The sequence below is a fragment of the Panthera onca genome, chromosome D4, assembly GCF_046562875.1.
Source record: "Panthera onca isolate mPanOnc1 chromosome D4, mPanOnc1 haplotype 2, whole genome shotgun sequence".
In the NCBI taxonomy this organism is placed as follows: domain Eukaryota; kingdom Metazoa; phylum Chordata; class Mammalia; order Carnivora; family Felidae; genus Panthera; species Panthera onca.
The window spans coordinates 46063260-46078804 of NC_138351.1; the positions used below are offsets into that span (position 1 = coordinate 46063260).

A 15545-nucleotide genomic window follows, 5' to 3' on the forward strand; every position below is an offset into this window, starting at 1 on the left:
TGCTTAACCGAGTGAGCCACCCAGGCACCCCATTAGCCAACATTTTAATTTTACACACTTAAAGTTGAGGTTCAGTAAAAGTTAAATATCAGCCCAGGTCAGAGTCTATTGAATTTATTCAGTCTTCCTTTCAGTTGCCACCTCAAGATCTGTTAGATGTTTCCAGTTTTGGAAAACCATTTCCGTTTGCCAGACAATGGAACCGTAGAATCCAGCCAGGCAGTTTAATCAGTTGGTATTTCGTTAGAGAAAACTATTACATCATTCAGGGGTGACCGGGAAAGCCAAGGATGGGCCTGAGCATTTCTCTGGGGAGTTAAAATCCTTTTGGGGACAGCACATGACATGTGGAATAGAGGAGAGGAGAGGAGGAGCCTGAGTGCGTGAATCCAGCAGAGTGCCTGGCATGAGATAGGTGTTTGGTCAGTTACGATTCATATCATTATTTTTATCATCATCCTCAGCATCAGCATCATTATTGTGATAGGTGTAACCCCCTTAGTTTTGCTACTGTCATAAATGACCTTCTGAGACGCAGTCCCTGCTTTTGTAGTCAGTGGCTGATAACCAGAGCAAGGGGCAGGCAGGAAATAGCTCTATCTTTTACTGATAATCTCAATGAGGTCAGTCAGTTCTTTCCACCATTACCGGAGACTTGAGTTTGTGTCAATTCAGACAATAGGATGTATGGCTTAGGGAAGAGTAACATTTGTTAGCACGGGTCCTCTTTTTTGGATAACATTTCTGTATCAGAAATGAGTCTCCGGTTACAGCAGTAACGACGATGATGCGAATCTTTGACGAAAACATGCATTCGTAATTGGAGGGTCAGCGTTCAGTGGGCACAAGCGTAAAGAAAAGTACTAACGCTCTGTGTTCAGGCAGAAGTCCTGGGAGTGCGCCTGCGCTCTTCGACTTTAATCTGGTCTCTGAACGATCGTTTCTCACAGGCCCTATCAGCATGGAGCAGACATGTTGGCAGCCATTTCCCAGGTGTTGAATGAGTGCACCAAACCTGACCAAGCCACTCCAGCAGCCTTGGTGCTACAAGGTCTTCATGCCCTCTGCCAAGCTGAGGTAGGCTTTTCAACACTGTTTTGGATAGTTTTGCAGAAAATGTTTTATGAGGCATACAAGTTACCAGGCTGCAAGTTCAGAGTCGAGTAACTAAGTGCTGGAATAGTCACTCCCAGGGATTCTTGTTGGGGAAGGGAAGCAAGACCTTCTACGTTAGAAATCCTTTCTGGAGGGGAGTCTTGAAATGTCGGGTTCTGTGGACGTGCTCCAGAGGCTAAAGAAAACCACTGTATGCCGTTCCCTGTTCTTACTTGTCGTCGTTGGTAACATAGAAGGGAAAGTTAGGCTCTTGGAGCTCTTGAGTCTATTTGCTTCTTAGTTTGGTGGTCAGAGAGCCTTAAGAAGCAGAGAAGAAGGGATTGGCATAAGCCAGCGGGAGTTTTATAGCCAGCAAAAACGATTGTTGGCCCGAAGACTGGCCAAGGATTGTTTCTTTCCTGGTGATCAGTTTGGGTAGGATGGATTGATGTTAGACTTGAGCCTCCAAATCGTTTCCTGAACTTTATACCACTCCCCCAATCACAACACAGCAGAGAGAATCCTTAACCGTTTTGGAGAAATGCGGTAATTATGTCAGTGATCGTTTATCAAGCGAACCAAAGTTTTCGCACAGTGAACATACTTACACGATTGTAGTCCTTTAGTGACTGAGACTAGGTGGAATTCTCTTAGCTTATGGCAATTATGGTTGAGATGATAATGAATATAATGATACAATAATACAGACAGTGACTGTATTGAGTGTTTATACGCCCCTGTTCTTGTGCAAAGTACTTTCCATTTATGTTCCTCATTAATTCTGCAATAGAGGGGTTATAACATCATTTTATAAATGAGGAAAATAGTCCTTGGAGGGAGGTTGTTTACTCAGGATTTTGGTATGAGAATAAACTCATTTTCTTTCTTTTTTCCTTTTTTTAATGTTTTTACATTTATTTGTTTTTGAGAGAGAGCACAAGTGAGCAGGGGCAGAGAGAAGAGGAGACAGAATCTAAATCAGGCTCTAGGCTCTGAGCTGTCAGCACAGAGTCCGACAGGGGCTCGAACTCACAAACCGTGAGATCACGACCTGAGCCAAAGTCGGACGGTTAACCAACAGAGCCCCCCAGGCGCCCCTAAAAGTAATTTTCTTTTGGATAAACACTTATTTTAGCAGAGAGCGAGCACTGTCACTGTTTAGAAACCAATGTGTGCTAAGGGCAATGCTTTTAGACCACATGCCCAGTAGTTGACAGAGTTGTTAAGGGTTTCATATTACAGCAGGGGACTACTATACATGACCAAGGACTTTTGTTCTTTACTGTGTCAGTTAGTCATCTGGAATTGCAAAGTGTCACTTTAATAATTCTATTACTTTCATAATAAATAATTCTTAACGTTATTTTGAAATGTGTTTTCGGTAGAAGCTTTGAGAGAAGAGAGAATTGTATACGTTTACCTTTGAATGGTGATCACTGTTACCATTTTGGGAGTATTTCCTTTTCATTATTTTTTCCAAACAGAAATCAGCTCATTTCCGAAATTAACTTTTTCCCTCCAACGAGTGGTAATTTTGTCTGACTGGGGCTGTAATTCCATTGTGTTCTCCACCCATTCAACAGCTCTGTTGTCTATAGATGCTTATTAACTCATAAGAAATGCTCAGTGTGTGGCGTTAGTTTTCTCATTCCGTTTCTCTAAGATATCATTAACTTGAGTAAGTACTGGAGATATGAAAAATGTTGCCTGATGTGGTAGGAAGCATTTTCGTTTTGGGGCAGTCATGGGACTGTACCTGGTATATATACCAGTTATTAGTTACGTGTCCTTTGGTTAGTTTACTTAACCTCTGAGCCTCTGTTTCTTCAAATGAAGATAAAAGATTACTCAACACACACACACACACACACACACACACACACACACACACACACCACACAAAACATACCTAGTATAACGTCTACCCACACGGGTGCTCTTTAAATGTTGAGCTTGCTCCTGAAAAGTTGGTACACAGTGTGATATAGTCCATGCCATCAAGGAGGTTCAAAGTCGTTTGTTTCTTGTTTAATCTTTTCTCTACAGCTCATGTATGATAGTGACTTGACTTCTTCCTGCAAATGGGATCCTGTCCTTTCAGTGCTGAAGCTCTTGTTGCCTCTTTCTATACTTAAAGGAGATAATTTGAGATGGTTGAAATCTATTCCCCCAATCCAAACTTCTACCCGTAGCACCATATACTGTGTAAATCCATTCAGGTTGTCGTAACACAAATAACTTAAACTGGGTAGCTTATTAACACACATTTATTTCTCATGGTCTGGAGGCTGGTAAGTTTGAGATCCAGATTCACTGTCTGGTAAGAGCCTGCTTCTTGGTTCGTGGACCACTATCTTGATGGATAGCTTTCTTCTTGCCATAACCTCACATGCTGAAAGGGAAGGATAGCTCTCCGGAGTCTCTTTATGTGGGCATCAATCCCAGTCATGAAGGCTCTACCCTCATGACCTAGTCATCCCCTGAAGATCCTAGCTCCTAAAACTATCGCCTTGAGAATTACGATTTCAATATATGAATTTTGGAGGGGATACGAATGTTCAGCCTACAGCAGCTTCTTTACTTCTCACATTCCACCGTCTTGTGGAGGAATGGAGACATCATGTCTAGGTATTTTAATTAAGGAGGCTTGTGTCTTACTTTGATACCTTAATACTTTTTCCTCTGCTTGGTTAAAGGCACGTCACTTTTCCATTGTGTCTCACCCCTTCCCCTTCTGTTTCTTTTCATGTTATGAAATCCAAATCCCACATGATATTTTTATCAAAAACTTGCTTTTTTTTTTTTTAAATTTTTTTTTTTTTAACGTTTATTTATTTTTGAGACAGAGAGAGACAGAGCATGAACGGGGGAGGGTCAGAGAGAGAGGGAGACACAGAATCTGAAACAGGCTCCAGGCTCTGAGCAGTCAGCACAGAGCCCGACGTGGGGCTCGAACTCATATACCGTGAGATCATGACCTGAGCCGAAGTCGGACGCTTAACCGACTGAGCCACCCAGGCGCCCCTCAAAAACTTGCTTTTAAAACACTTCAACTGCCATGTCGCAAATGAAAGAAGAAATCCTACGTGTCTTTCTAACAAAGGCACGCTAACTTCTTTTAATCCTTTCTGTGAGAATAAATCATAAAACAACAGCCCCAATCCGTTAACTTCATTTATTACAAAGAATATTTTCTGGGGCACCTGGGTGGCTCAGTTGGTTAAGTGTCTGACCCTTGATTAATGTCATGATCTCATAGCTTGTGAGTTCAAGCCCTGAATTGAGCTCTGGGCTGGGGATGTGGCACCTGCCTAGGATTCTCTCTCTCTTCCTTTCTCTCCCTGCCCCTCCCCTGCTCTCCCTCTCTCTCACTCAAAACAAAACAAAAAAGAATACTTATTTTCATTTCCTTCTTTTTCTTTTTTTAAAGGTTATTTATTTATTTTGAGAAAGAGCAGGGGAGGGACAGAGAGAGAGAGAGAGAGAGAGAGAATGAACCCCAAGCAGGCTCCACACTGCCAGCATGGGGCTGGAACTCATGAATTGTGAGATCATGACTTGAGCCAAAATCAAGAGTCGGACGCTTAACCGACTGAGCCACCCAGGTGGCCCATCTCATCCCTTATTTTTCATCTTTCTTGTCTGGGGGACAACTCCACTATTTTATTGATATTTACTAGAGGTAAATAGTGTTATTTAACATCTTTTCCTCATGGATAGTACAAGTGTCCCAAGTTGTGGAATTTGTTCAAACTGACTGCATCACAGTTAATTTTGGCAACAGAAATATGCTCTTAAAAAAAGTGTTTGGTAATGAATAGCTCTATGTTCATTTAAATAAGTAGAAATAATCTGTTTCCCCTTGACGAGCCTTGATGGTAATTCATATATCTTTGGGTTTTGTTTAAGCCTTTCCAAGCTTTTTTGGTATGTGTTCATTATTTGTGAAGCTGCTGCTGTTATGTCCTGTGATGTGTGTTAAAGTTGCAAAAATATACTCAGTTTGGTGGCTCTCACCAGGCCACATCCACTAAGTTTGGCCTAGCCTTTTTCTCCTTTTTTTTTTTTTTTTTCCTGCCAGCATGCTATCCACAGAAGCCAGCATGCGTTCTGTGAGGCCATTTATTCTGTCTTCTAATTGATATCATGTGTGAAACATTGATGGTTGCCAAGCGTTTCAAGAATGAAAATATTCAGCATCGTTCTAAATCTATTTCCCAGTAGCATTTGGTAGTAATTTGTCTATCCACTGCTTTTTAGATCCTTGACTGTCAAATATAATTAGGAATGTAGAAAGCCTAAAACAGTGAAATTTTAGAAACCAGTGGGGAAAAGAGAGTAACATTGAATAACCCTATCTTTTGGAAAGTACCTCATTTGGAAAACCATCCCAAATTGGATTTCGTTGGGCTTTCCCATCCTTGCCTTTGTATAGGAAGCAGAGCTCTTTTTCTGAAGGTTGACAGGGAACCCCTCAGGTTTGGAGTCACAGTCATGAAATTCATTTGTCCTGGAGGGTGAGATTAAGCCTGCAATGACTGCTGCTTAATCATTTATCATGGTCTCCAGTGAGAGATTGAAAGGATGGATTCCACGTAAATGTCAGCTCTGTCAAGGTGAAGATTGTGGTTCCAATATGGGGTTCTTCTGTGCTGCTTTACTAAACAATCAGAAAGGGGAAATTCTAGGAATCTTGGTTAATTATAAAGACAAGACTGTAGTTTCCATTTGGGAACTGGAGAAGAAATGTACTCTTTTCTTAACACTATTGGTATATTAATTTAGGACTTCACACATGGGTTCTGTTTGCTGTTTGTTTTTGTACACGGAACTATGTGAAAGTTACAGCTACTATTTCTTGGGTACCTAATGTGAATTTGGACATTTTGTGATGTGGGGATTCATTCTTTTTTTTTTTTTTTTTTTTTTTTTTTTTTTTTTAAACAGCGTGAGCAAGCAGGGGAGCGGGGCAGAGAGAGAAAGAGACAGAGAGAATCTCAAGCAGGCTTCAAGCTCAGTGCAGAGCCAGATAGGGGGCTCAATTCCAGGACCCTGGGATCATGACCTGAGCTGAAATCAAGAGCCGATGCTCTACCAACTTGAGCCACCCAGGTGCCCCGGGGAATTCATTTTATTTTGAAGAAACAGTGGCTCTGGTAATTCGAGTAACTTTACAAGGTTCACATGGCTCATAAATGAAAGAGAAGGAAAGTAGATCTAAGACTCGCTCTGAGTCTGACACTCTTGTTGGTTTGAGGCTTCCTTCCTTTGAAAAATATGAGCTTGAAAGAAGAACCTTCCTCTGCCTTCAAGCTGAGGGTTTGCCATTTTAAAAGGAAAATTAATATTTTTGCATTATCTTTTTCATATTTTTTTCCATTCAGGCTTCTCATCTCATCACTTTTTGCCCCATTCCATCCCCATTTGCCTTAATTTCCTTTTTCTTTTTTAAAGTGTATTGTTACTTATTTTGAGAACGAGTCAGAGTGCCTGCAAGGGGAGAGAGGGAGAGGGAGAGAGAGAGAGGCAGAGAGGGAGAATCCCAAGCATCGTCAATGTTATAACAGGTATCAGTACATCATTTATTTCTGTGGTTGGGTAATATTCTGTATGGCTGCTGTACGTTTTACCCATTTATCAGTCAATGAACGGTTTCCTTTTTTTTTTTTTTGGTCTATGAATAACGCTGCCATGAACATTCGTGTACAGATTTTGGCATAGACCTATGTGTTCATGTTGGCGAGGTACACACCCAAGAATGGAAGTGCTGGGTCCCATGCTCACTCTATGTTTAACTGTTTAAGAAACTGCCAGACTGTTTTCCAAAATGGCTGTGCCATGTTGCGTTCCCACCAGCAGTGTATGAAGGTTCTAATTTCGCTGCTTCCTCGGCTACACTTCTTCTTAGCTGCCTTTTTTCCCCCTTTTTTTCTTTCTTTCGTTTTTTTAATGTTTGTTTTTGAGAGAGAGCACCCTTACGTGCATGCTTGCAGGTGGGAGAGGGGCAGAGAGAGGGGGGGACAGAGGATCTGAAGCTGGCTTCACTCTGACGGCAGAGAGCCTGATGTGGAGCTTGAGCTCCTGAACTGTGAGATCACGACCTGAGCTGAAGTCACATGCTCAAGTGACTGAGCCACCCAGGCACCACCCCTTTTTCCTTTTTTCTAACTGTAGCCATCCTAGTGCATGCGAAGTGGGATCTCATTTAAGGCTTTGATTTGCATTTGTCGGATGATACTAAGCTTTTCTTATGTTTCTTGGCCACTTGTATGTCTTGTTGGAGGAATGTCTATTCTGGTCCTTTGACTATTTTCTTCTTTATAGCATTTAACTTGCCTTGTCAGCCAAGTTACATTTTGTTCCTATAGGAATGATTAGTAAATGTTCTTGTACTTCAAAGTAAAGGAGACTGGGAAATCACGAGCTTTTTTATAGACCTTTTGCTACAAAGGGAGCTTATCAAACCATATGAAACATTAGATGAAGACCCATATGTTCCATTTTACTACTCTGTCTACATATTACGTTTTCTTTGTTTTTAATGAAATTAGCAGAATGTTTTCATTTTGGTTTATGTACAACTATCAGAGATGTTTTAATAATAGTATTAGTAAACATAGACTGATTTACTGAGTGTCTTCTGTATAGTAACCGTTATATACTACAATCATTATATTTATTATCTCATTTAATCTTACTCAAAAAAAAAAAAAAAAGCCTTCTGAGTGCAAGGTACTGTTTTCTTCTGGGAGGCTGACAGTGGTTAAATTAATTGCCAGAGGTCATTAAGTTAACGCTTGATAGAGCCAAGATTCAAACCCAGATCTGTCTGAATTCATTTGTTTTAATTTAAAATTTTTTGAATGTTTATTTATTTTTGAGAGAGACAGAGCACAAGTTGGGGAGGGGCAGAGAGAGAGGGAGACACAGAATCCGAAGCAGGCTCCAGGCTCTGAGCCGTCAGCACAGAGCCCGATGCGGGGCTCAAACCCACAAACTGTGAGGTCATGACCTGAGCTGAAGTCTGGTATTTAACCGACTGAGCCACCCAGGCGCCCCCAGATCTGTCTGAATTCAAAGTCTACATCTTAATCACCTTAAAAAAAAAAACCCTAGCTTTGTTGAGAGATAATTCACAAACTACCACTATGTGTTTTTATTAGTCATGTTTGTGTTCAGTTGACCTTGTTATGGTGTGATATTATTCAAGAAATCTTTTTATGAGTGTGATATTTGTACTCATTTCCCACACGTCTTCTCCGTTTCCTTTGTGATTGGTTTACTGCACGAGATTTTTATATAACTTAGGCTTTGCATAAAGATCCTAATGAAAAAGATATTTTGAGATAAACTAGATTTGTTTGTAGTGTTTTTACTGATTAAAAATTAGATGATAAGCTTGAAAGATGCGCTGCAGTGTTTTTATATCACTCTGTAGACATTTGGTTTTTAGAGCATCACATTTACTTTGAATAATGAAAAAAATGAAAAACTTGTCACAAAAGCGTTTTCATTTTGTTCGTATTCCTTTCCATTGTATTTTCTTTACAAGTATATTTTTTCTACCTTCTCTACATTTTACTGGGATTTTTTTTTTTTTTTTTTTTTTTTTAAAGAGAGAGCACAAGTGCTCATGAGGTGGGTGGGCCAGGGAGAGGAAGAGAGAATCGTTGTTTTTTGTTTTGTGTTTTGTTTTTGAGGGAGAGAGAATCTTAAGCAGGGTCCATGCCTAGCACAGAACTCTATGTGGGGCTCAGTGTCACAACCATGAGATCATGACCTGAGCCAAAATCAAGAGTCAGACACTTAACCGGCTGAGCCACCCAGGCGCCCCATGGCTAGGAATATTTTCGATGTTGCTACATATTGTAATGGCTTGATCCCATTGAGCAAAAGTATCATCAGTAATCAAATAATTCATTTTTGATTGGGTTTTTAGTTGCTTCCCACTTTCCCCGCTTTGTAGTTAATAGTCTAGGAAGTCATGACAGAGGTAAAGTTTTAACTTTCTTTTGGATTATGTTCTTAGAATAAATATTTTAGAATTTTAAGGATATTTTTATGATCTTATTAAATAGTTCACTTATTGTTGTAGTAACTTTCCAGGTTTACCTGGGCATGAGAAAGAGGAAGAGTGTTGCAATTTGTACCCAAGTTTCTGCCAGTATTATTTGTTACCAGGGAGAACAGTTCAGTTGTGTCACTACCTCATTAACTTCAGCGTAGCATTTCTTTTGTCGTGAACATTCTGCTTGCTACCAGGAGCCCATAATCCCTTATGTCCTAAAATGACAAGTTGTCATTAAGGAGACGAAAAATCTACATTGTTTCCCCGTAGTGAATTTGCCTTTGTACATTTAGCTTTAGGGCTTTGGAGAATTATTAATAAAGGAGGCAGAGTGGTGATTTAATTCAATGTAGATGTTTAAGTAGAAGTTATGAAAAGGTAAGTATATTTTAGTTTTAGTTTTATATCATTTGTGTATTGTTATGAGTGCTTTTGAAATTCATCTTGTTGAGATCATATTAAATCCAAACTTCAGCATTTTTTGGCTTTTATGTTTATATTTTTAAACATTTATTTTGGAGAGAGAGAGAGAGAGAGAGAGCACAAAGCAGAGGGAGAGGGAGACAGAGAAACCAAAGCAGGCTCTGAGCTGTCAGCGTAGAGCCAGACGTGGGGCGTGAACTCACCAACAGTGAGATCATGACCTGAGCTGAAGTGGGACGCTTAACCACCTGAGCCACCCAGGTGGCCCATATATATATAAAACAAAACAGTCCTTGTTTTACTTTATAGATTTATGGGTTTTAGGTATAAAAGGGGTCCATTCGTCTCCTAATCTCATGCAGTTTGCTGCCTTTTCCAGAAGAAGTTCAAGTAGAAAGGGTTGGAAGCCTTTCAGAAGTGTTCTGACACATTGTCATTTATTCATCCTCTGATGAGTAGAGGTGGGGAGGAGAGAAAGGGAAGAGGTCATGGTGTGGCTTCCCCCTCAAACCCTGTGGCCACCACAGAAAACTTTAGGCAAGGATTCCTTATGCAGAAAACAAAAAGCTTTAACCTTAAAATAAAAATATTGACAATTTAAGCCAGGATGTTCAAGGCTCTCTGGGTATAAAGATTTATGAGCCATTTTGGGTCTAGGAAGTCACAGTCTAGGAGGAGAGAACACTGTTAAGTACACATATCTCCATATCTCTGTCTCTATAAATTTCCCTTTTCTTGACATTTCATATAAAAGGTGCCATATAATAGGTGGCCTTTTGTCACTGGCTTTTCATTAGCATAATGTTTTCAAGGTTCATCTATGCTGTGGCATGTATCAATATATTATTTGTTTTGCAATGTTAAAAAATGTTTACTTATTTTGAGAGAGACAGAGAGAACATGAGCAGGGGAGGGGCAGAGAGACAGAGACATAGAAAGAAAGAGAAAGAGAGAATCCCAAGCAGGCTCCATGCTGTCAGCACAGAGCCCGACATGGGGTTTGATCTCATGAACTATGAGATCATGACCTGAGCTGAAATCAAGAGTGGGATGCTTAATGAATTGACTGTAGACACCCCTACAATATTTTTTATAGCTGGGTAATACCACGGTTTATTTATCCATTCATTAGGGGGTGGATATTTGGGTTTTTCCCATTTTTTTGGCTATTATGAATCGTGTTGCTATAAACATTCATGTGCACGGTCTTGTGTGGACATATGTTTCATTTTTCTTGGCTGTCTATCTAAGAGTGCATTTGCTGGATCATATAACTCTATGTTGAACTGGGTGAGTGATGGCCAGACTGTTTTCCAAAGAAGCTGTACTGTTTTACCAACATCTTTCTTCTCTTCGCCCCAAATAATGCAGAGACTTCTAGGTAGCCATGGCCACTGGAGCATTATTAGCTGTTACCTACATTCTTAAAAAATGCACATGATGTGGATAGTCCTTTAAGAATGAGAACATAAGAACATTTGGTCACAGAGGAGCATTGCTAGGAAAGAAGGGCCGCCCTGGCCAGTTGCTTCTTTCGAACTTTCTTTGGGGCATTGTTGCCTTGCTGCTCAAAATGATTTTGTCATCTGCTTTTGGGACATTGCCAACCCTTGCCTCACTAGGTGTCCTTTAATTACTGTTTGACAAATAATTAATAACAATCCTGAATGGTGTAATGTTTACCATACTAAGGATGTTTGTCTTCATAAAAACCAACATTTCTATAAATTAGAGCTTGAAAACTTAGGGCCTCTTTTGTTTGATTATCCTGGGATTAATCTTAAATTCTAATGTTAATGAAAAAGAGAAGCACCTGGCTGGCTCAGTCGGTGGAATGTGTAGCTCTACATCTCTGGGTCGTGAGTTGCAACCCCATGTTGGGTGTGAAGATTACTTAAAAATAAAATCTTTAAAAAGAGGGGCGCCTGGGTGGCTCAGTAGGTTGAGCGTCCGACTTCGGCTCAGGTCATGATCTCGCGATCTGTGAGTTCAAACCCTGCGTCAGGCTCTGTGCTGACAGCTCAGAGCCTGGAGCCTGTTTCAGATTCTATGTCTCCCTCTCTCTCTGCCCCTCCCCCACTCGTGCCTGTCTCTCTCTGTGTCAAGAATAAATAAACATTAAAAAGAAAAATCTTGAAAAAGAAAAAGACAGCTATCTACTCTTTCTTGATAATACAGGAACATCTTGAAGTACCTGGCCTGCTTTACCACATGGCAATGACCACTTGGTACTAAGTAGTACGTAGCAACTTCCTTTAGACGAGCATGTGCTCTAATTTGCTACTGTTCCTTGGCTTCTGGATTTACATGACCTGCCTGACTCAGGTAGTCCTTGCAAGGATGTCCCTTATTTTATTTTATTTTAATTTTTTTGAATCTTTATTTTTGAGAGAGAAAGAGTGCAAGCAGGGGAAGAACAGAGAGAGAAGGAGACACAGAATCCAAAGCAGGCTCCAGGCTCCGAGCTGTCAGCACAGAGCCTGACTCGGGACTCGAAGCCACGAACTGTGAGATTGTGACCTGAGCCGAAGTCGGACGCCCAGCCGACTGAGCCACCCAGGCACCCAGGGTGTCCCTTATTTTAATATTACAAGTAATTTCATATAAGTGATCTCAGTCTGTCTTTGTAACAACTCTCCTTTCATCTGTCCAAACCACTATGATCAGCTGGTCACCATGGAAAAAGGTCAACCTTGTTGGTCATCTGGAAACATACCTCACTGCAATCACTAAGATTAAAAAGACTGACAACACCCGATATTAGAGAAGGTGTGAGTATCTCCTACCTTGTTGTCAGGAATATAAAATGATGCAACCCCTGAGGAAGAGTATTCAGCAGTTTTTTGGTAAAGATGAACATAAACCTACTTTATGATCCAGCATTTCCACTGTACAAGAATGTTCATTTCAGGTTTATTAATGGTAATGTATTTGGAAACAACCCAAATGGTCATCAGCTGGTCGACGGGTGAACAGATTGTGACATATTTGTACAGTGTGATGCTATGCAGTAATAAAAAGGAATGTACCCTGCTTCTTGTGACAACATGGATGAATCTTGAGAACATGTTTGGTGGAAGAAGCCAGTCACAAAGCCAGTCACGTTGCATTTTTATGAAATTCAAGAATAGGCAAAATTATTCTATGGGGACAGAAGTCAGCATAGTGGTTGATTTGGGGTGGGGAAGTGGAGGATAGAGAAAGGGGACTAAGGACATTCCTGGACTGTGGTCCATATCCGCACTGGTAATACGGTAGCTATTAGCTACATATGACTAGTAAGCCCTTGAATTATGCCTCATTCAGATTATGATATGCTGTAAATGTAAAATATATGGCCCATCGAAGCCTTATGAAAAAAAGAGTAAAATACCACATTGCTAATATTTTAAAAATCAGTACATATTGAAATGATAATATTTGGGGTATATTGGGTTAAATAAAATATATTCAAGTTAATTTCATCTGTCTCCTGTGGTTCCTCGGAGATTTAAAATTGAATATGTGGTTCACATTCTATTTCCATGGTCTGTCCATCTTGATTGGGGCGGTGGTTTTAACTGTATACATCTGCCAGAGTTCATTGAATTGTACAATTAAGGTCTGTACTTTTTGTAGTATGTTATACTTTCATAAAACAAAGCTATAAAAGCTATATTTTTTAATGCTAGTTACCATATATGGCATTTGACATCCATTATTAAACTCCATAATAACCTTATACTATAGGTGATATTTGCTGATGAGGGTAGAGAGTTTAAGTAGCGTCTAAATTGACACAAATGGGTGGTAACATGGAGATTTGAATGCGGTTTGACTGTAAGTCTTGTGCATTTCCCATTCGATCATGTTGCTTTCCCAATTGTGATACAAGTGTGAGTTATACTTTGGGACAGTTTGTTTTGTGACATAAGCCACTGATTTCTAAACCTGTGCTCGGCGAGGTGGTGAATGAGTCATAATATTTTTGGAAGATAATCCGGTACGTGCATCGGAATCTCCTAGCATTGCTGCTGTTTCAAGGAGGAAAATAACTTCCAGTCTAAACAAATTGCCTGCAGTTGGGGAGTGGGTGGGGGGGGGGGGAAGCCGCTACAGTGTGTGCGGCAATGAAAATCAATACATTGTACTGAAAAGGAGGACTCCTTCACTTTTAACATTTTCTCTCTGGAGTCTTGAGATGGGAATGTGAGGCAGTGCTAGCCCTCTGTTTTCTTAATCAGCTGTGAGTCTGTTGTAGCAAAAATTAATAGGCGTTGCAGGATCATGAAGAAAAGCTCTTTCATCTTGCCCAGCTCCAAGAGGGTGTCGTATTTTCAAAGCGGAGTATTGTACAATTGAGCAATAGATAAGAAGGGGAGGGGCCTTTCCTGGGGATTCTTGACCGCTGGAAGAGTTCACTTCAGGCCATTTGTCACAGCAGTGATTTTCCCGGAAATACCCTATGCCAAGGTTATGTTTTGGCTATTCTATCCTCTTTTATTGATTTATTTTCTGAAATCACGGGGGAAGGTAGTTGTCCTGCCCTCTCTCATCATCCCAGCTCTTTGTCTAACGGCTCCTTCGGAGCACCATGGGGTGGGAACGATTTTCAATGGGACTCAGCAGGTTTGAAAGGTTTTAGGGAGTGAGTGTGGTACAGAAGTGGCCAATAGAAATCCTGTATTTTGTTGAAGCATTTTTCAGCGTGATAAATATAATTTAATATGGAAATGTGATCCATTGTCCCACGGCAGGTTTTCTCAGCTGTGTACAGTAAGGATTCTGTCGCCTACTGTGGATTCAGTATTTATTACACCCTGGAACCGCTTTTGTTGTTCTTACGTTTTGTTTGTGGGGACATTTAAAGGTGGATTGCCTGTTCAACCTTGCAGAGGATTTGATTAAGTTTAATTTGCCGTGCATTAGGGAAGGAATTTGCTGGTCTTTTTGAACCGAGCTCTGCGTTATTTGTAGTTGGGGCATGTTTTTTGATGCCTTCAGTTCTTTCTGGGCATGAAAACGCTTTTTGTACATTTGTTGAATCTATTTCCATGCTGAGCTTTTTATATCCGGCACAATGACCCTTTGCACTTGTGGTTGTAGTTTGGCCTTATTTTTAACTTTAAAAGGACAGCAGGAACTTGCCTTTTATTAAACATTTGTGGGATATTATAACATTTACTTTGTCACCCCGTAAGTAGATTTTTCAGTATGGTTTTTCATTTTCAAAATAAAAATTTAACTGTGTTATTTATTTATATTTTTGTACGGTGGAATACTATTCGGCGCCCACGGATGTGTGAAATGGGCGGGAAAATAAAAATATTGGCGTTTTTTCTTTAACTAGAAAAGACTTAAGCTTCCCACTATTCTTTCTCTCTCTCTCTTTTTTTTGTTTTTAAGAAGTATTTGGAGATCATTTCACACTGAGCACTATATCAAAACTTATAATAAGGAAAATTGAAATTTGAGGTCTTGGAATTTAACATCCTGTTTTTCTTTTTCTTTTTTTTTTTTTTTTTATTAAGTTTTTATTGTAATCCCAGTGTAGTGAACATGCAGTGTTATATTAGTTTCGGGTGTACAATATAATGATTCAACAGTTCTGTGCATACTCAGGGCTCCTCAGAAGTGTTCCCTTTAGTCCCCATCACCCAGTTCTCCCAGCGCCCCACCCACCTCCCTTGATTTTGCTTTTATACTTCAGCCCCCTTTCCTCTGCTATCTGCCCTTTAATGCTATGATCTTTTAAAAATACTTTGAAAAACTTGTGATTTCAACTTCTGAAGTTACCACATTTAGGAGCTCCCCTGGCCCCCCTCTACATTATCCTAATCCAATTTTCTGTTTATTTTTGTGTGTAAAGAATTTGGGTGTGAAAAGTTTTCTCTCTTGTACTGGAATCATGGTCTCTGAGGATTATTAACTGATGTGAGTAGTCTGTGACTGAACATGAACGCTGTTCGGGGTATCCAGC

At 40.2% G+C, this 15545-nt stretch overlaps 1 protein-coding gene across 4 annotated transcripts in view; it reads left to right on the forward strand.

The window, feature by feature from the left end:
- FOCAD (focadhesin) overlaps window positions 1-15545 on the forward strand; it is a 322539-nt gene that overhangs the window by 156067 nt on the left and 150927 nt on the right. For all 4 annotated transcript variants that reach the window (XM_078436754.2, XM_078436756.2, XM_078436757.2 and 1 more), the window contains one exon: window positions 951-1077. In XM_078436754.2, coding sequence (XP_078292880.2) covers window positions 951-1077 — 127 coding nt within the window. The remainder of the gene's footprint in view (window positions 1-950; window positions 1078-15545) is intronic.